The following is a 21,207-nucleotide window of genomic DNA, read 5'->3' as shown; positions in this document are numbered from 1 at the left end:
AATGTGGACTTCCTTCAGTTCCTCCGTCACCCTAGGATCTTTTGCCACTAGAACATCTGGGAGATTGCTTGTATCTTCCTTAGTGAAGACAGATCCAAAGTACCGGTTCAACTCGTCTGCCATTTCCTTGTTCCCCATAATAAATTCCCCTGCTTCTGTCTTCAAGGGACCCACATTTGCCTTGACTATTTTTTTCCTCTTTACATAACTAAGAAAGCTTTTACTATCCTCCTTTATATTATTGGCTAGTTTACCCTCGTACCTCATCTTTTCTCCCCGTATTGCCTTTTTAGTTATCTTCTGTTGCGCTTTAAAAGAGTCCCAATCCTCTGGCTTCCCACTCTTCTTTGCTATGTTATACTTCTTCTCTTTTATTTTTATGCTGTCCTTGACTTCCCTTGATATTTTACTCCCCTTAGAATCTTTTCTCCTCTTTAGGATAAATTGATCCTCCAACTTCTGCATTATTCCCAGGAATACCTGCCATTGCTGTTCCAGTCTTCCTTGCTAGGGCCTCCTTCCAGTCAATTTTGGCCAGCTCCTGCCTCATGCCTCTGTAATCCCCTTTGCTACACTGTAAAACTGACACTTGTGATTTTCCCTTCTCCCTCTCAATTTGTAGAGTATAACTTATCATATTGTGATCACTGCCTCCTAATGGCTCATTTACCTCGAGTCCCCTTATCAGATCAGGTTCATTACACAACACTAAATCCAGAATTGCCTTCTCCCTGGTAGGCTCCAGTCCAGTGGCGGCACGGTAGCGCAGCAGTAGAGTTGCTGCCTTACAGCGAATGCAGCGCCGGAGACTCAGGTTCGATCCTGACTATGGGCGCCATCTGTACGGAGTTTGTACGTTCTCCCCGTGACCTACGTGGGTTTTCTCCGAGATCTTCGGTTTCCTCCCACACTCCAAAGACGTACAGGTATGTAGGTTAATTGGCTGGGCAAATGTAAAAATTGTCCCTAGTGGGTGTAGGATATGTTAGTGTGCGGGGATCGCTGGGCGGTGCGGACCCGGTGGGCCGAAGGGCCTGTTTCTGCGCTGTATCTCTAAATCTAAAATCTAAAGCTGTTCTATGAATCTATCTCGGAGGCACTCCACAAACTATCTTTCCTGGGGTCCATTGCCAACCTGATTTTCCCAGTCTACCTGCACGTTGAAATCTCCCATAACTACCGTAGCATTAGATTTGTGACATGCCAATTTTCAACTTGTACCCTATGTCGAGGCTATTGTTTGGGGGCCTGTAGATGACTCCCATTAGGGTCTACTTACCCTTACAATTCCTCATTTCTATCCATACTGATTCTACATCTCCTGATTCTATGTCACTCCTTGCAAGGGAGTGAATATCATTCCTTACCAACAGAGTGACCCCACCCCCTCTGCCCACCTGTCTGCCTTTTCTATACGTTGTGTACCCCTGAATATTCAGTTCCCAGCCCTGGTCCTCTTGTAGCCATGTCTCCGTGATTCCCACAACATCATACTTGCGAATGACTAACTGAGCCTCAAGCTCATCCACTTTATTTTTTATACTTCGCGCATTTAAATACAACACTTTACCTTCGGTATTCACCTCCCCTCTCACACCTGTTACAATTTGCCCTGACCTTGCTCTCTTATCCCATCTAGAACTTCCCTTCCCATTTATTCAAGAGTCCTTTGCAATTTCTCATGTATTCGCTTCCCCTTTAACTCCATCTTCATATTCCCAATTTGTCAACCCCTCCCCCTCACTACTCAGTTTAAAGCCACACATGCAGCACCAGCAAACCTGCCTGCCAGAATGTTGGTCCCCCTGCTGTTAAGGTGCAATGTTACAATGTTACAATAAGGTGCAATGTTACAATGTTACAATGAGGTGCAATGTTACAATAAGGTGCAATGTTACAATGAGGTGCAATGTTACAATAAGGTGCAATGTTACAATGTTACAATAAGGTGCAATGTTACAATGTTACAATGAGGTGCAATGTTACAATAAGGTGCAATGTTACAATGTTACAATGAGGTGCAATGTTACAATAAGGTGCAATGTTACAATGTTACAATGAGGTGCAATGTTACAATGTTACAATGAGGTGCAATGTTACAATAAGGTGCAATGTTACAATAAGGTGCAATGTTACAATGTTACAATGAGGTGCAATGTTACAATAAGGTGCAATGTTACAATGTTACAATAAGGTGCAATGTCACAATAAGGTGCAATGTTACCAAACCTTACAATGTTTCCATCAAGAGCATGTCCTACCTTCGCTTGCGACCGGCTTCCTCCTGAAAGAAATAAAACACAAATCTCAATTGACTGAGATGTTCCGTCCTATTACTGACAGCGGGAATTTGTCCACATTTCCACAACCCTCTGATAATTCCCATTCCCCAACTCTTATCACCGCTGTCATGCAGATAGAAAGCGGACATTACCATCGAGACGTAGAACGAAGGGGGAAAGCATAAGGAATGTTCATGAGAATGACGCCATAACTGAGAGGATGGAACTCAATGCAAAGACTGGGCAGGTTGTGGGAGTTTATCTGGGCAAGATGTCAGGAATGATGAGATAAGATTTAAGTTTATCGGTGGATTTAAATGGGTGAGGATGAAATAATATGTCTAATCGATGGGAGAGCAAAAATCAAACCTGAAATGTAACGCGGTCTTTAACAAATACCAAAAGGAATGCAGTCATGAGAACATGGACCTCACTTGCATTGGAGGGACTCAAGCCAACAGCAGAGATAATTTAAGGGCAAGTGGGATAATCACGTGAGCACTCCTGGAATTCGGGGTATTGTTACTGAGTGCGGTGAGTAGATGGGAGGGATTTTGAATGGAGCAGAAATCTTGACTGGATAGGATGGGCTGAATGGCCTGTCTATGATGTAGAATGGGAAGTCATTCTATGGTGAACAAAGGTGGGTAAAACAAACAGAGCAAATTCCCCCAAGGTGACCGCCCACTGCTGATGGGAACTGGATGTAGATGATTAATCTGCTGTGTGCGCCACGTTCTAGATTTCAATGTTAATCCCCACACTGTGGTCATGGCTGATTTAGCCCAGGACTGAACTCCTCCACTTTGTCCCATTCCCTTTCATTTCAGTTCCCTGAACTTTCAAAAATGTATCTTCCTCTAGTGTAAATACGTCTAACAGGTTAAACCTCTCAGAGACTCTTGGTTGGAGAGTCCCAGAGATTTACTGCCCTCTGTCCATTCAGCGATCAGATATAGGATCATCCGTCGTAGTTCTAAATTCCACAAACACCTCTCTACATTCCGGCCAGGCAGTCCTGAGATCCCATAGATTATGCGGGAGACAATTTAGTTTGGGAACAACAACAGCTGGAACAGAAAGACCATTTACCCAGTTCTCAATTACTGGTAAAGGCAGCATTTATTTCTGAAATGTCACCACCGTTTTGTGACTGTGCCCTTTCACTTCATCAGAGTGTAGTGTCACCTCTCACCTTCAGAAACACCACATTGTCCTTTTGATCCATCTGTTGCTGCAACTTAAAGAGTTCCTCCTGAATAGATTTTAAATTCTCTTCGATCTCCCCAAGATTTTTCTTCATTCTTTTCAGAATCCTCTTCTCTTCCTCCCGGATATCTGCCAGTACCCGCTGCTCTTTCTTAGTGAGAACCTGGTGCAGTTCAGCAAACTGGGATGTGATCTTGGACTGAAGGTTGTGTGACTGTTCCTGTGAAATGAAAGGTGAAGATCAATATTTCATGTCACTGATTATGGTTCCTCGTGTCTTTACTGGTGACATTTGGCCTGTGCATTTTTATTTGCTTTGGCAATTCAATAGTTTTTCTAAATGCTTCTAAAATATCGTGAGGGTAATCTTACAACCCATCAATCCTCTACCCCTAATGCAATTCCCAGCTGCCTATTCCTTCTCACGTGTCCATTAATTCCCATTTATCCATCCACCACCCCCTAGTGGGGTGCCGCAAGGCTCATTGCTGGGACCGCAGTTATTTACAATATATATTAACGATTTAGACGAGGGAATTAAATGTAATATCTCCAAGTTTGCAGATGCCACAAAGCTGGGCGGCAGTGTGAGCTGCAAGGAGGATGTTGTGAGGCTGCAGGGTGAGTTGGATAGGTTGGGTGAGTGGGCAGATGCATGGCAGATGCAGTAAAATATGGATAAATGTGACGTTATGCACTTTTGTGGCAAGAACAAGAAGGCAGATTATTAGATTGGGTGTCCTTGTTCATCAGTCACTTAAAGTTAGGATGCAGGTACAGCAGGCAGTGAAAGTAAGCATGCAGGTAGAGCAGGCAGTGAAGAAACCTAATGGCATGTTGGCCTTCATTGTGAGAGGATTTGGGTTTTGGAGCAAGGAGGTCCTACTGCAGTTGTGCAGAGTCCTGTTGAGACCACACCTGGAATATTGTGTGCAGTTTTGGTTTCCTAAATTAAGGAAGGACATTCTTGCTATTGATGGAGTGCAGTGTAGGTTCATCAGGTTAATTACTGGGATGGCAGGACTGACACATAATGAAAGAATTGGTCGACTGGGCTTGTATTCACTGGAATTTCGAAGGATGAGAGGGGATCTTATAGAAACATGTAAAATTCTTAAGGGATTGGAGAGGCTAGATGTGGGGGAAAATGTTCCTGATGTTGGGGGAGTCCAGAACCAGGGGTTATAGTTAAAGAATAAGGGGTAGGTCATGATCATATTGAATGGTGGTGTTGGCTCAAAGGGCCAAATGGCCTACTCTTGCACCTATTTTTCTATTTTCTGTTTAGGACTGATATAATAATAATAATAATAATATATTCCTTTATTCGTCCCACACGGGTGAAATTTACAATGAGGTGAGGACAATTATTTCACCCAAAGAGTTGTGGATCTATGGAATTCTCTGCCTCGGAAAGCAGTGGAGGCCAATACCCTGGATGTTTTCAAGCGTTAGATGTAGCTATTTGGGCTCATGGAATCAAGGAATATGGGGGAAAAGCAGAAACGGGGTACTGAATTTGGATGATCAGCCATGATCATACTAAATGGCGGTGCTGGCTTGAAGGGCCGAATGGCCTACTCCTGCACCTATTGTCTCTGCAGCGCCGGAGGCCAGGATCGAACCCGGTCCCCAGAACTGGGAGACAGCAGCAATACGTGTGTCACTGCGCTGCCCTGTTATTACACACATCACAGGGATCAAACCTGCACAAGATCAGGAAATCGAAACTTAAAGCCTCACCAGAACTCCAGAAATCTTCTCTTTCTGTTGCTGCTCCATTTGCTGGATCCCTGATTTATCTTTTGTGAGAGACCGGATGGAAGATTTCACCTGATCCTGGAATTGTGTTTGGGAATCAGAAAATTAAATGGTTGAACAGTAAAAATGGAATTAAAATGATGCGATTAAAACCTTGTGGTTTTCAACAGCTTCTTTAACCGGCATGAAGCTGTGAGACTTGTGTTCCCGCCCAGCTGCACAAATCAGGCAGATCAGCTTCTTATCAGTTTCACAAAACAGCTTCAGTTCTTCCTGATGTTCCTCGCAGTGAGGTTTACTTTCCTTCTCTGGAATTATTTCCCGATTCAGGCTCAGTGTTCGAGCTTTCTCAGCCAGTCTCGCCAAGGCCCGATTCACCCTGAGGGTGCGGTCTGTAAATTCCTCTCTACATTCCGGGCAGGAGTTTCTCTCCTCCCTGTCCCAACTCTGTGTGATACAGGAGCGGCAGAAGTTGTGCCCGCACTCCAGTATAACCGGATCGGTGAAGAAATCCAGGCAGATGGGACAAACTAACTCCTCCGCTAAACTCTCGACCTGTCTTTCGCAGCCATTGTAACTCCGCCACTTCCTGGTTCAAATTCTTTGGCGCAGCTGCTGAACCCTTGCAGTATCGGGGCACGGCTGAGGGGAGGCGGAGCTCAGCCCCGTCAATCACAGCCCTGACCAGTAAGTGGATGCTATTTGATACAAACTGCCTGTAAATTTCATTCCCTTAAACTAAATACATCAGTGTTTCCCATCGTGAATTGTTCATTATATTAGGCTGCACAATGATATTATATCCACAGCAAACACTGTTATTTCATTTAACAGTCTCATGTGCAAACTTGTCGTATGTTGAAAGGCTGGAGCGATTGGGCTTGTATACACTGGAATTTATAAGGATGAGGGGGGATCTTATTGAAACATACAAGGTAATTAGGGGATTGGACACATTAGAGGCAGGAAACATGTTCCCAATGTTGGGGGAGTCCAGAACAAGGGGCCAAAGTTTAAGAATAAGGGGTAGGCCATTTAGAACGGAGACTAGGAAGAACTTTTTCAGTCAGAGAGTGGTGAAGGTGTGGAATTCTCTGCCTCAGAGGGCAGTGGAGGCCAGTTCGTTGGATGCTTTCAAAAGAGAGCTGGATAGAGCTCTTAAGGATAGCGGAGTGAGGGGGTATGGGGAGAAGGCAGGAACGGGGTACTGATTGAGTGATCAGCCATGATCGCATTGAATGGCGGTGCTGGCTCGAAGGGCTGAATGGACTACTCCTGCACCTATTGTCTATTGTCTATTGAATTCAACTCAATGAGCCAATTATACTCTATCGTCACATGAAACAAGGGACAGTGAAATGCTTTGGTTTTGCTTGCAATCCGGTAAAATACAGACCTCCCCCAGGCAGTACAGAGAGAGTCGCCACGTTTCTGGGGCCGACAAAGTTGCGGGATGTTTAAGGAACTGTCTATATTTCCCCGCAGCGGCGAACCAGGTCCCGCCGCACGAGGCAGCAGGCGCCCCCGCGCCGCCCCCCTTCCCTCTCGGCTCTGATTTTTGCACAGTGGGGGTAAATTTCAAGGGTCATGTTTTATCACACAGGGTGGTGGGTGCCTGGAACGTGCTGCTGGAGTGGTGGCATTGCATAGTCTGATCTGGGCTGAAGGGACTGATGTAGTTCTTTGTGGCCATCAACTAAACCGACAGGTTCATTATAGCTCCCATTCCCAGCTCTGCCCCCACAACCATTAGGTTGTTGGACCGACCTGCAGTGCCCGCGTTTGGCCCATATCCCTCCAAACCTGTCCTATCCATGTATCTGTCCAACTACTTCGTAAACGTTGTGATAGTCTCTGCCCAACTACCCCCTGCAGCAGCTCGTTCCATATACCCACCACCCATATTGTGTTACCCCTCAGTTTCCTATTAAATCTTTCCACCCTCACCTTAAACTTATGTCCTCTGGTTCTCGATTCCTCTACTCTTGGCAAGAGACTGTACATCTTCCAGATCTGTTCCTCTCGTGTTTTTTTAGTCCTCTCTAAGGTCACCCCTCATCCTCCTGCGCACCAAGGTAGAGAGTTCCAGCCTTCTCAACCTCTCCTGATAGCTCGAGCCCTTGAGTCCTGGCAACATCCTCGTAAAACCTCTTTCCCTCTGATTATGCGCACTCATTATTGCAATATCAGGACGTTGCATTGTCGATAAACCGCCGTTCATCACAGATGGGGATGTTTAGAATTGCACAACGCTCAGGTTTGTTGACTTCCCATCAGCGTCTGAAGCAATGGAAGCCTGATTGGGGCAGGCACTCCACCAGCAGGCGCAGTGGAGGACAAGCCCATGTCAGCATCAAACACGCTGATGTGGAAATGGTGAAGGGCATCAGGCTCCTTGGCGTAAATATCATCAACGATCTATGGCGGGCCAACCACACTGAAGACACAGCCAAGACGCCACATCAACACCTGTACTTCATCAGTGGACTGAGGCAATTCGGCATGTCGCCAAACATGTGGTCAGGACAAGACAGTCCGAGCTATAGGCAGAGATTGAGTAGGTTGGGACTCTATCCCTTGGAGTGCAGGAGGATGAAGGGTAACCTAAAGAGCTGTATAAGGTCATGGGAGGAATAGATTGGGTGAACAGTGTCTCTTGCCCAGAGTAGGCAATTCGAGGACTAGACGACTTAGGTTTAAGGTGAAGGGGAAAAGATTTAATAAGAACCTGAGCGGTAACTTTTTGGCACAATGTGTGGTGGATTTGTGGAACAAACTGCCAGAGGATGTGGTTGAGGCAGGGACTATCCCATGATTTAAGGAGCAGTTAGACAGATACATGGATGGGCCAGGTTTGGAGGGATATGGACCAAAAGCTGGGACCAGTGTAGCTGGAACATGTTGGCCGCTGTCTCACTCTATCATTCTATTACTCTGGCAAACCTCCAAGATTCACCATAAAATGCGCACTGTCTGTTTGCGTCACAGCTTGGTTTGGGAAAAGAGCGCAAGAAATTTCAGAGAATTGTGGATGAGGCCCTGACCAGACGCCATCTGCACTTATTTATGTCTCGGAGAAGTAGACAACATAATGAAATACGTCCCCCCCCCCCGGCCATTCCCTATTCTCCCTGCTCTTGTTGGGCAGAAGGTACAGAACCTTGGAAGGGCGCACTGCCAGTCTCAGGAGCAGCCTCCTCCCCTCTGTTATCGAGCTTCTGAACGGTCTTTCCATCAGCTCGTCATTAGGTGTTGAAGGGTCATTTTTTGTGCTGCACTGATCTGTATCTTGTTTTCTCTGTTGCGTGGTAGTTGGAGGTTATTTTTCTGACGAGAGAGATGTTTACAGTGGACCTTACTTTACTTTAGACATACAGCATGGAAACAGGCCCATCGGTCACCAATTCACTCCTTTTCTAGAGAGATGCTGTCAGACCCGTTGAATTCCTGCAGCTTTTTGTGTCTGTCATCAATTCACACTTATTCTCTGTTGTCCCATTTTCCCATCTACTCCCCACACACTTGGGGCTTTTACAGAAGGCCAATAAACATACAAACCGGCATGTCCTTTGATTGTGGGAGGAAACCAGAACACCCGGAGGAAATCCACGAGGCCACAAGGAGAACGTGCAAACTTAGAACAGTCAGCAGCTGAGGTCAGGATCGAACCCGGATCCCTGGCCTTGAGGCAGCGGCTCTTCCCGCTGCTCCACAATACCTCAGAAATATTAAGCCTTCTCTTTCCAAATACCCCATACTGCCGCCAAGGCTTTCTGTTTTTTCTCTTGCCAGTTTATGGGCAGATTCACATTCCAATCGCCCATTGAACTGGAAAAACTAAAATAAAAACCCAGATGCTGAAAATCCAAAATGAAGACGTACAGTAACATGCAAGAAATACTCAGAAGGTTGGTTAGCGTTTGTAGAGAAAGAAACGGAATTAATGACTCAGGTTGAACACCATTCGTCATCAGTATTTGATTTGGAATGTAAGGTCTGTTTCACCTTGCTGTTGCTGCCTGACCTGCTGAGTATTTGGGCCAATTTTTGCTTCTATTGCACATTTTAAAGCCTCAACGTTTTTACTAAGATAGGTGGAGTACTAAGATAGTACTCAACGTTTTTACTAAGATAGGTGGAGTAGTTGATAGTGAGGTAGATTTTCAAAGTCTACAGAGAGACTTGGGCCTTTTGGAAGGGTGGGCTGAAAGATGGCAGATGGAGTTTAATGCTGATAAGTGTGAGGTGCTGCATTTTGGTAGGACAAATCAAAATAGGACGTACAGGGTAAATGGTAGGGAATTGAGGAATGCAGTGGAACAGAGGGATCTGGGAATAACTGTGCATTGTTCCCTGAAGGTGGAATCTCATGTGGATAGGGTGGTGAAGAAGGCGTTTGGTATGCTTGCCTTTATAAATCAGAGCATCGAGTATAGAAGTTGGGATGTAATGTTGAAATTGTACAGGGCATTGGTGAGGCCAAATCTGGAGTATGGTGTGCAGTTCTGGTCGCCAAATTATAGGAAGGATGTCGACAAAATGGAGAGGGTACAGAGGAGATTTACTAGAATGTTGCCTGGGTTTCAGCACTTAGGCTACAGAGAGAGGTTGAACAGGTTGGGTCTTTATTCTTTGGAGCGTAGAAGGTTGAGGGGGGACTTGATAGAGGTTTTTAAAATTTTGAGAGGGACGGACAGAGTTGACGTGGGTAGGCTTTTCCCTTTGAGAGTGGGGAAGATTCCAACAAGGGGACATAGCTTCAGAATTGAGGGACAAAGGTTTAGGGGTAACATGAGGGGGAACTTCTTTACTCAGAGGGTTGTGGCTGTATGGAATGGGCTTCCGGTGGAAGTGGTGGAGGCTGGCTCGATTTTATTATTTAAGAGTAAATTGGATAGGTATATGGATAGGAGGGGATTGGAGGGTTATGGTCTGAGTGCAGGTAGATGAGACTAGGTCAGGGAGAATGGTCGGCGTGGACTGGTAGGGCCGGACAGGCCTGTTTCCATGCTGTAGTTGTTATATGTTATATGTTATATGTTTTAAGCCATGCATTTGGTTTGGGCTTCGGGTGTGGTAACAGGTGACAAAAGTCACTTATTAAACCAGATTCCCGCTGTTTCTGCAATTGTCAAAGTGAATTCTCAAAGTTACAGCTGGTCTGTGGTCGCACCGCGTGGCGTTGCTGCCATCTAGTGGCAGAACCAAGATGTGCAAACAGTCCTGTTCCCGATTAACAGAACACGGTTTGGTGCAGAGATACAGCACGGAAACAGGCCTTTCGGCCCCCCGAAGATAGACACAAAAAGCTGAAGTAGGTCAGCGGGTCAGGCAGCATCTCTGGTGAACAGGATTAGGAGACGTTTCGGGTCGAGACCCTTCTTCTGATTGGGAAAGTGAAACGAGATATATCGACAGTGGTACAAAGATTTTCAACAAATGAAAGAAAGATACGTGAACAAATAATGATGATAAAAGAAGCAGGCCATTGTTGGCTGTGAGCTCGGTGAAAACGAGTTACAGGCAATGAAACTCACCAGGACGACAGTGAAACTAGTACAACGACCAGGGTGGGGGAGGGACTGAATCCACGACCACCATCGATCACCCGTTCACACCAGTTCTATGTTATCCCACTTTCTCATCCACTCTCTATACATCAGGGGCTACTTCACAGGGGCCAACTAACCTACAAACCCGCACGTCTTTGGGATGTGGGAGAAAACCGGAGCAACTAGATGAAACAGAGATTAGCTTGGCATTGTACTGTTCCACGTTCTATGTGGGCCGAAGAGACTGTTCTAGTTCTACATGGCCATCAACACCGAGAGACCCATTGTATCTTCCACTCCTAACATTCATCTTTATTCTTCTGCCTTCAAGTAATTTCCGATTTAATTCCTCCCTCCTATTTACACCTCCAGAGTCAGACCTTTACCGCCCTCTTCCGAAGGACATCAACACCAATTCATTCACTCTGATATAACAGACTGTAGCTCTTGGAAATCCTCCTTCAGACCAAACAAGGGTCCCGACCCTGAAGCGTGATCTGTCCATTTCAATCCACAGATGCTGCCTGACCCGCTGAGTTACTCCAGCACTCTGTGAAACGTCACCTATCTATGTTCTCCACAGATGCTGCCTGACCCGCTGAGTTACTCCAGCACTCTGTGAAACGTCACCTATCTATGTTCTCCACAGATGCTGCCTGACCCGCTGAGTTACTCCAGCACTCTGTAAAACGTCACCTATCCATGTTCTCCACAGATGCTGCCTGACCCGCTGAGTTACTCAAGCACTCTGTGAAACGTCACCTATCCACGTTCTCCACAGACGCTGCCTGACCCGCTGAGTTACTCCAGCACTCTGTAAAACGTCACCTATCCATGTTCTCCACAGATGCTGCCTGACCCGCTGAGTTACTCCAGCACTCTGTAAAACGTCACCTATCCGTGTTCTCCACAGATGCTGCCCGACCCGCTGAGTTACTCCAGCTCTCTGTGTGTCTTTTTCCTTTTGTAAACCCAGTATCCACGGATCCTCGCGTCTGCTGTTTGAAGAGATCTCTGTACCGTGACGCGGAGAGAACTCAAACGCGGGTTATTTTGTTAAAGACTTTATTAAACGTCAAGTTAAAGGTGAAGAGGTTACAAACGTGAGCGGAGCCACAGCGGGTGATGAGCGCGCCGGCGGGTCGCAGACTGGAGCCCCCGATGTTGTAATGAGGTGTTGCATTTTGTGACGTGGAACAAGGGCAGGACCCACACGGTGAACGGTAGTCCTCTGGGGAGTGTTGTAGAGCAGAGGGATCTAGGAGTTCAGGGGCATGGTTCCTTGAAGGTCGAGTCGCAGGTGGATAAGGCGGTCAAAAAGGCTTTTGGCACATTGGCCTTCATCAGTCAGAGTATTGAGGATGGAAGTCGGGAGGTCGTGTTGCAGTTTGGGGATTAAATGGGAGCCGTTCAGCGCCGACCTGTTGTCCACCGGGTTTCTGCCCCACAGCCCCTGAGCCCCGCTCCTGACGCCGGTCACGGGACCCGACCCTTTTACACACCCGGAGCGGAACCGGAGCAGATTCCCAGCCACTGGTCTTCATCCCAAGTCCAGAAGAAAGGATAAAGTTTCTCCGTGAATTTATTCCCAGTGAAGGTGTGGAGATGGGACTTGGTGGCCGCGTCGTAAAATGAAACTGTCCCGGACTCGTAACTGAGATAAACTCCCACCCTCCCGAGGATGGGACGGGCGGGGAGAGGGGATCGAGGGGAGGTGATTGCAACAAACGTTTCACCCCGCCCCCGCCAGATGCTCCAGACTCCAGTCTCCGGGGCCAGTGCGACCCATCCCTTCCTCTCCACAGACTCTGCGGCGACTCCCAGACTCCAGTCCTCACTCCCCGCCACCTCCACCTCCCAGTAATGTCTCCCCGATGTGAACCCCTCCGATCCCAGCACACACGGCCGGACTGTAAACCTCTTCCCGGTGTCAGGGAGACTCCTCAGGGTCCGGGTCAGTCTCACCCTCTTCCGATCCTCAGACACCTCGAGCTGCGCATGCGCTGTTTCCACATCCAGGGTGACGGAGACTGGGGGGAGAAGCAGAGAATCAGAGAGTCCCCGGGGGGGGTGGGGGGTCGGGGGGAGACTCGGGCAGCGCGGCCCCGGGACCGGGGGAGAGGCCGCTCGGCCTCAGGCACAGGCGGGCGGACAACTGAAACCCTGCCCGGGGCTTCACCCTCGACCACATCGGGGGGGGGGGGGGGGGGGGGAACAACAGACATCTCCCCCGGAGTTTTTATCCGGGGATGGAGAGCTGAATTTCGTGAGGTGGGGGAGGGTGGACGGGTGCGGAGAGTGAGGAGGATTGCGAGATTGCGGTGGTGAAGGAGAAACGAAGGGGGGGGGGGGGTACACACATATGGAGACAGATCGGAGCAAGAGGATATTGAGGTTAGCAGTCATTTGAGGAGTTTATAGAGGAAGTAGAGGTGCGTGGTGGGGTCATCATGATCACAGTGAAAGGGGCAGACACGAGGGGCCAGATGACCTGCCCCCTGTTTCTATGAGTGGAGGGTGAGAGAGAGGGAGGGGTGGCTTGGACCATGGAAGGAAGCAGAGGTTGAATGATCGGGTGTTGGACAGAATGGGTGGAGACTTGTGGTTGTGGGGTCGTTGAAAGAGAGCGGATTCACGGGTGGATTTGATGGGTGTGTACAACTAACACACTGATCTCATTGTGAACCAATATATGAACTTCACTGAGGGACTTGACAATGTTCCGCGTGCAAGGCTGGTCCAGAAAGCGAAGGCAGGTGGGATCCAAGGCGAGCTGGTGAAATGGATCCACAAGTGGCTTGGTGGTTGGAGGTAGAAGGTATCGGTAGAAGGATGATTTTTCTGCTTGGAGGTCTGTGGCTGGTGATGTGTAGCAGAGATCGGCGCTGCAACCTTTGCTGTTTATGTTATATGATCATGGCTTGGATGTGAATGTGGGAGGTATGATTAGTAAGTTTGTGGAGGAAGCAAAAATTGTGGATAGCGGGGAAGGTTGTCAAAGTCTGCAGCAGGATGCAGGGTAATTATCTAAACCTTATTCGGATGCAGGGAAATCAATTCACGAGAGTGCTGGTTTATATAGAAAGCAAGAAATTTGAAAGTGGATCTGAGATTTAGGTTTTACTGGAACAAGTGGACCCGATGGGCCCAAACCTCTCCTGCATTGGTACAGCACCCTCTCCTCCCTCCCTCTCCCCGTCCCTCCATCCATCCCCCTCAACCCCACTTTTTTCTTCCCTCCTCCTCCCTCCCTCCCACCTCCCCCCTCCCTCCCTAGGAGATAGATTTAAACATGAAAATGCGAATAACTTAAAAAATATAACACCGATTTCAATGAAACTTCTTCCATTAGCACCAAAAGGATGACGCTGAGTAAGGTGGGCTTAAAATCGTCACGCTATCGTGTACCGTTTTGGCTGTAGTTCAGGAACAAACAAACAAGATTTACACTGAGAGCGGGTGATATCTGGAACATGTTATAGAGCAGGGGGTGGAATGAGATATCATCACTATATTTGAGGCACTTAAGTAGGTGAGGTGCAGAAGAATGCCGATGTAATGTGGGCAAATAGATTAGTGTAGCTGGGAAAAAAATGGTCAGGGTCGGACTCTGTAATGTACAACCATGGCTCTCAGGTCCAAGAGCACTGAATGACTGAGTCTCCACAGCCACTGGTGCAGGGTCGTTCCCCAATCTCTGCGTGCAGTAATGTCTCCTTATCTCTGTCCTGCATGGTGTAGCCCACATTCTGAGAGGGTGCCAGCTCTCTAGAGATCCCTCAGACAGGGGAACCATCCTCCCTGCATCCAGCCCACTGAGCCCTGTAAAAACTCTGTGTTTCACTGAGATCTCCTCTAATACACCTGAACTCTCGAGTAAACAGGCCTAGTCCACTCAATCTCACCGCGCACAGCAAAATCAGTGTCCCAGAGACAGGTATTGTCAATCTTTGCCGCATTCAACTCTGTGTAAGGATTATCATGCTGTAGGTATGAAAAAACTAAAGATCACAAGAAAATAGCAGGAGTAGCCTCCACTCCTCAGACCGGCTCCGCCATTCAATGTGATCCTGACTGATCTAAGATGGCACCAATTCCTGTTCTATGTGAGTTCTCCATAACCGCCAATTTCTCGATCCTTCAAATATCCATCTGTGTTCTCTTTGCCTATTGCCAATAATCTGACCTATCACTACCTCCTGGGGCAGAACATCTCGGATGTTCACTGCTGTTTATGTTATATTTCTAAGGCTTGGATGTGAATGTAGGAGGTATGATTAGCAATTTGACAGCAGCAACCTCTGTCGTCGGCTGATCAGGAACGATGGAACGTATGGAATCCAGGGTAGATAGCGAATAAATAAACATGTGGCCGGAAGGTGGGAGGCAGAGTTGTTTTTCAGACTGGAGGCCTGTCGCAAGTGGTGTACCACAATGCTCAATGCTGAGTCCACTGTTGGTCCCTATTTAAACAAATGATTAGATAAATGACGTGTATGTGGGTGGCATGTCTAGCAGGTTTGTGGATGAGACTAATATTCATGAGACATCATGGAGAGTGAAGAAGGTTGTCTAAGATTAAACTGGTCAAAATGAACTGGGCCAACAGACTGAGGAATGGGAGATGTAGTCTTCTAAACTTCGAGGGCATCGGTTTAAGTTCTGAAGGGAAAGTCTAAAATGTTCTTGAACGGCAACGTTTTCAGGCACTGGGTGGCAGAGAGCTAGCTGCCATAGGAGGTGTTGGAGGCGAATACAATTTCTATTGGCAATGTTTGCATCTGTGTTACTAAAAGGCGTTATAAACAAGAAGAGAGGAAACTGGACATGTTTTACCTCGCTTAATGACAGATGTTTCTCTCCACAGCGTGTTCATCAAAAAGTGGTGATCGAATTTTTCAATCGGCAAGGCACCGTCTGTCACTGTGAGTGCTTTATCTTCATCACTAACCCTGCAAGTATTTAGCAGCTGGTGATAAACTGAGCCTCAACAATTTCTTTGAGCTGATACACAAACATGCAGTATTTCAGTCAAGAGCATGTCATAGAAACATAGAAACATAGAAAATAGGTGCAGGAGTAGGCCATTCGGCCCTTCGAGCCTGCACCGCCATTCAATATGATCATGGCTGATCATCCAGCTCAGTAGCCCGTACCTGCCTTCTCTCCATACCCCCTGATCCCTTTAGCAAAAAGGGCCACATCTAACTCCCTCTTAAATATAGCCAATGAACTGGCCTCAACTACCTTCTGTGGCAGAGAATTCCACAGACTCACCACTCTCTGTGTGAAGAAATGTTTTTTCATCTCGGTCCTAAAAGACTTCCCCCTTATCCTTAAGCCATGACCCCTGGTTCTGGACTCCCCCAACATCGGGAACAATCTTCCCGCATCTAGCCTCTCCAACCCCTTAAGAATTTTGAATGTTTCTATAAGATCCCCCCTCAGTCTTCTAAATTCCAGCGAGTACAAGCCCAGTCTATCCAGTCTTTCCTCATATGAAAGTCCCGCCTTCCCAGGGATCAATCTGGTGAACCTTCTCTGTACTCCCTCTAAGGCAAGAACGTCTTTCCTCAGGTTAGGAGACCAAAACTGCACACAATACTCCAGGTGCGGTCTCACCAAGGCCCTGTACAACTGCAACAGAACCTCCCTGCTCCTAAACTCAAATCCTCTTGCTATGAATGCCAACATACCATTCGCTTTCTTCACTGCCTGCTGCACCTGCATGCTTGCTTTCAATAACTGGTGCATCATGACACCCAGGTCACGTTGCATCTCCCCTTCTCCCAATCGGTCACCATTCAGGTAATACTCTGCTTTCCTGTTCTTGCCGCCAAAGTGGATAACCTCACATTTATCCACATTATATTGCATCTGCCATGCATTTGCCCACTCGCCTAATCTATCCAAGTCACTCTGCAGCCTCCTAGCATCCTCCTCGCAGCTAACACTGCCACCCAGCTTCGTCTCATCCGCAAACTTAGAGATGTTGCATTCAATTCCCTCGTCCAAATCATTAATATACACCGTAAATAACTGGGATCCCAGCACTGAGCCTTGCGGTACCCCACTAGTCACTGCCTGCCATTCCGAAAAGGACCCGTTTATTCCTACTCTTTGCTTCCTGTCCGCCAACCAATTTTCTATCCACCTCAACACTGAACCCTCAATACAGTGTGCTTTAAGTTTGTACACCAATCTCCTATGTGGGACCTTGTCGAAGGCCTTCTGAAAGTCCAGATATAACACATCGACTGGTTCTCCCTTATCCACTCTACTAGTTACATCCTCGAAAAATTCTATAAGATTCGTCAGTCATGATTTGCCTTTGGTAAATCCATGCTGACTTTGTCCGATGATTTCACCACTTTCCAAATGTGATGCTATCACATCTTTAATAACTGACTCTAGCATTTTCCCCACTACCGATGTTAGGCTAACTGGTCTATAATTCCCCGTTTTCTCTCCCTCCCTTTTTAAAAAGTAGGGGTACATTAGCTACCCTCCAGTCCTCAGGAACTACTCCAGAATCTAAAGAGTTTTGAAAAATTATCACTAATGCATCCACTATTTCTGAGGCTACTTCCTTAAGCACTCTGGGATGCAGCCTATCTGGCCCTGGGGATTTATCTGCCTTTAATCCATTTAATTACCTAACACCACTTCCCGACTAACCTGGATTTCCCTCAGTTCCTCCATCTCATTAGACTCCCGGTCCCCCGCTATTTCCGGCAGATGGTTTATGTCTTCCTTAGTGAAGACAGAACCAAAGTATTTGTTCAATTGGTCTGCCATCTCCTTGTTCCCTATGATCAATTCACCTGTTTTTGACTGCAAGGGACCTACATTTGTCTTAACTAATCTTTTTCTCTTGACATATCTATAAAAGCTTTTGCAGTCAGTTTTTATGTTCCTTGCCAGTTTTCCCTCATAATCTATATTTCCTTTCCTAATTAAGCCCTTTGTCCTCCTCTGCTGGACTCTGAATTTCTCCCAGTCCTCTGGTATGCTACTTTTTTCTGGCTAATCTGTATGCTTCATCTTTTGTTTTAATACTATCCTTGATTTCCCTTGTTAGCCACGGATGCACTACCTTTCCTGGTTTGTTCTTTTGCCAAACTGGGATGAACACTTGTTGTAGTTCATCCATGCGACCTTTAAATGCCTTCCATTGCATGTCCACCGTCAACCCTTTCAGCACCAATCGCCAGTCTATCTTGGACAATTCACGCCTCATACCCTCAAAGTTACCTTTTTTTAAGTTCAGAACACTTGTTTCTGTATTGACTTTGTCACTCTCCATCCTAATGAAGAACTCTACCATATTATGATCACTCTTGCCCAAGGGGCCTCGCACAACAAGACTGCTAACTAACCCTTCCTCATTACTCAATACCCAGTCTAGAATGGCCTGTTCTCTCGTTGGTTCCTCGACATGTTGGTTTAGAAAACCATCTCTCAAACATTCCAAGAAATCCTCTTCCTCAGCACCCCTGCCAGTTTGGTTCACCCAATCTATATGTAGATTGAAGTCACCTATTATAACTGCTGCACCTTTAGTGCACGCATTTCTAATTTCCTGCTTGATGCCATCCCCAACCTCACTACTGCTGTTAGGTGGCCTGTACACAACTCCCACTAGCGTTTTCTGCCCCTTGGTGTTTCGCAGCTCTACCCATATCGATTCCACTTCCTCCAAGCTAATGTCCTTCCTTTCCACTGCTTTAATCTCCTCTCTAACCAGTAATGCTACCCCACCTCCTTTTCCTTTCTGTCTATCCCGCCTGAATATAGAATATCCCTGGATGTTGAGCTCCCAGCCTTGGTCACCCTGGAGCCATGTCTCCGTAATCCCAACTATATCATAATCATTAATAGCTATCTCCACATTTAATTCATCCACCTTATTACGTATACTCCTTGCATTGAGACACAAAGCCTTCAGGCTTGTTTTTACAACTCTCTTACCCCTTATACAATTATGTTGAAAAGTGGCCCTTTTTGATTTTTGCCCTGGATTTGTCTGCCTGCCACTTTTACTTTTCACCTTGCTACCTGATGCTTCTACCCTAATTTTACACCCCTCTGTCTCTCTGCTCCTGCTCCCACCCCCCTGCCACATTAGTTTAAATCCTCCCCGACAGCACTAGCAAACACTCCCCCTAGGACATTGGTTCCATTCCAGCTCAGGTGCAGTCCTACCTCCTCTTCCTCCCAGCTTTCTCCTGCAAGAAATAAAACACAAATCTGAGCAGACTGAGACGGGACATCCACATCCCGACAACAGGAGTTTCACACAAATCACAACAAGCCCCAGAAATGTTCCATTGCCCAGCATTTATTGTCATCGTCACAGAGACAAATATTGGATATTGCCCGAGAGATCCTACAAGTGTATCAACAGCAAAATAATAACTAGGGGGATAATAGGTTCCTTTAAGAGCAAAGGGATAATTAGGATAGGATAGGATAGGTCCCCTTAAGTGCTGGCGACCTCAAGGCATGTTAAGGTGGGTAAATCACAGGACTTGATGAAGTGTATCCGAGAGCAAGCCTTCAACAGATCGGTTTAACGCCGCGTAATTCTTTCCCACTAAAGGGGAACATAGGACAAACTTTCCACGTGATCTTTTGATTTCCTGGAGATTTCCCATCTTTTCAGGGAAATATCAAACATTCGCTATCTCAGTGACAGGATCACAGTAACTCATCCCAAGGAGACTGCAGGCAGTGCCGAGATCCCGCAGATTATACGGGAGGCCATTTAGTTTGGGAACAACAGCAGCACAGCTCTGGAACAGACAGAGCATTTACCCAGTTCTCAATTAGTGGCAAATGCAGCATTTATCTCAGAAATATCCCCCACCATTTTGTGACTGTGCACTTTCACTTCGCCAAACTGGAGTGTCACCTCTCACCTTCAGAAACACCACACTGTCCTTTTGATCCATCTGTTGCTGCAACTTTAAGAGATCCTCCTCAATGGAATTTAAATTCTCTTCAATCTCTTCAAGTTTTTTCTCCATTGTATTTAGAATCTTCTTCTCTTCCTCCCGGATATCTGCCAGTACGCGCTGCTCTTTCCCAGTGAGAATCTGGTGCAGTTCAGCAAACTGGGATGTGATCTTGGACTGAAGGTTGTGTGACTGTTCCTGTGAAATGAAAGGGGAAGATCAATATTTCATGTCACTGATTGTGTATTCTCATGACCTTGACCGTAACATTTGTCCTGTGCATTTTTATTTGCTTTGACAATTCAATAGTTTGTCTAAATGCTTCTGAAATGTCGAGAGGGTAATCTTATTACCCATTAATCCTCTACCCCTCAATACAATACCCTGCTTTCCTTTTCATCTGCCCTTTAATTCCTATTTATCCGTCCACCACCCACTTTCCCAGGGATAATTTTACAGTCCCCGATTGACCATTGAACCAGCGTGTATTGGGGACGTGGAAGGAATTCGACGCGGTCACAGGGAGAAGGCGTGAACCACACGGGCAGCGCCCGAGGTCTGGATCGAACCCGCTCACCAGAACTAGGAGACAGCAGCACTACATGTGTCACTGCGCTGCCCTGTTATTACACACGTCACAGGGATAAAACCTGCACAAGATCAGGAAATCGAAACTTAAAAGCCTCACCAGAACTCCAGAAATCTTCTCTTTCTGTTGCTGCTCCATTTGCTGGATCTCTGATTTATATTTTGTGAGAGACTGGATGGAAGTTTTCACCTGATCCTGGAATTGTGTTTGGGAATCAGAAAATTAAATTGTTGAACAATAAAGATGGAAATAAAATGATGCGTTTAAAATCGGTTTGCATTTACCTTGCATATTTGAACAGCTTCTTTAACCGGCATAAAGCTGTGAGACTTGTGTTCCCGCGAATCACGACAAACCAGGCAGATCAGCTTCTTATCAGTTTCACAAAACAGCTTCAGTTCTTCCTGATGTTCCTCGCAGTGAAGTTTACTTTCCTTCTCTGGAATTATTTCCCGATTCAGGCTCAGTGTTCGAGCTTTCTCAGCCAGTCTAACTAAGGCCCGATTTACTTTGAGGGTGCAGTCTGTAAACTCCTCTCTACATTCCGGGCAGGAGTTTCTCTCCTCCCTGTCCCAACTCTGTGTGACACAGGAGCGGCAGAAGTTGTGCCCGCACTCCAGTGCCACCGGATCGGTGAAGAAATCGAGGCAGATGGGACAAACTGCCTCCTCGGTCCAACTCTCGACCGGGTCTTTCGCAGCCATTGTAACTCCGCCACTTCCTGGTTCAGTGTTTTCCACTGCGCGCGCTGCCGTCTCGGGCAATTACCTTATTTGGCTGCAAGTGTTCAGTGTGAAGGTGTCCTGGCCACTTCCAACTAATCACTCGAGGGAGGGGTCAGTTAGACATTAAACCGG

General features: G+C 46.8%; 2 protein-coding genes across 2 annotated transcripts; both read right to left on the bottom strand.

Moving 5' to 3' along the window:
• Positions 1 to 2,223: 2,223 nt before the first annotated feature.
• On the bottom strand, positions 2,224 to 20,975 carry LOC144612246 (uncharacterized). The gene is made up of 4 exons (XM_078431805.1): positions 20,635 to 20,975; positions 20,450 to 20,545; positions 3,478 to 3,711; positions 2,224 to 2,284 (listed from the first exon to the last, which is right to left on the bottom strand). The coding sequence occupies exons 1-4, from the start codon at positions 20,665 to 20,667 to the stop codon at positions 2,258 to 2,260; spliced, it is 390 nt and encodes a 129-aa protein (XP_078287931.1). The 5' UTR covers positions 20,668 to 20,975; the 3' UTR covers positions 2,224 to 2,257.
• On the bottom strand, positions 11,920 to 20,044 carry LOC144612111 (zinc-binding protein A33-like). The gene is made up of 5 exons (XM_078431668.1): positions 20,018 to 20,044; positions 19,726 to 19,959; positions 19,010 to 19,032; positions 15,641 to 15,756; positions 11,920 to 12,834 (listed from the first exon to the last, which is right to left on the bottom strand). The coding sequence occupies exons 1-5, from the start codon at positions 20,042 to 20,044 to the stop codon at positions 12,299 to 12,301; spliced, it is 936 nt and encodes a 311-aa protein (XP_078287794.1). The 3' UTR covers positions 11,920 to 12,298.
• Positions 20,976 to 21,207: the final 232 nt, after the last annotated feature.

The sequence above is a fragment of the Rhinoraja longicauda genome, chromosome 43 (assembly GCF_053455715.1).
Source record: "Rhinoraja longicauda isolate Sanriku21f chromosome 43, sRhiLon1.1, whole genome shotgun sequence".
NCBI classification, from domain to species: Eukaryota; Metazoa; Chordata; class Chondrichthyes; order Rajiformes; family Arhynchobatidae; genus Rhinoraja; species Rhinoraja longicauda.
This window is presented reverse-complemented; position numbering and strand designations above follow the sequence as displayed.

What these genes read in the sequence shown, in the direction of transcription:
- LOC144612111 (XM_078431668.1), bottom strand. Translation starts at nt 20,044, where the DNA reads ATGCACAGGACAAATGTTACGGTCAAG. An exon ending in GGACAAATGTTACGGTCAAG is followed by an intron (nt 19,960 to 20,017) that starts GTCATGAGAATA and finishes TTCATTTCACAG; the next exon opens with GAACAGTCACACAACCTTCA. An exon ending in AAAGCTGGGAGGAAGAGGAG is followed by an intron (nt 15,757 to 19,009) that starts GTAGGACTGCAC and finishes AAATACTTGCAG; the next exon opens with GGTTAGTGATGAAGATAAAG.
- LOC144612246 (XM_078431805.1), bottom strand. Translation starts at nt 20,667, where the DNA reads ATGCCGGTTAAAGAAGCTGTTCAAATATGCAAG. An exon ending in AAGCTGTTCAAATATGCAAG is followed by an intron (nt 20,546 to 20,634) that starts GTAAATGCAAAC and finishes ACACAATTCCAG; the next exon opens with GATCAGGTGAAAACTTCCAT. An exon ending in ACAATGTGGTGTTTCTGAAG is followed by an intron (nt 2,285 to 3,477) that starts GTGAGAGGTGAC and finishes TATTTCTTTCAG; the next exon opens with GAGGAAGCCGGTCGCAAGCG.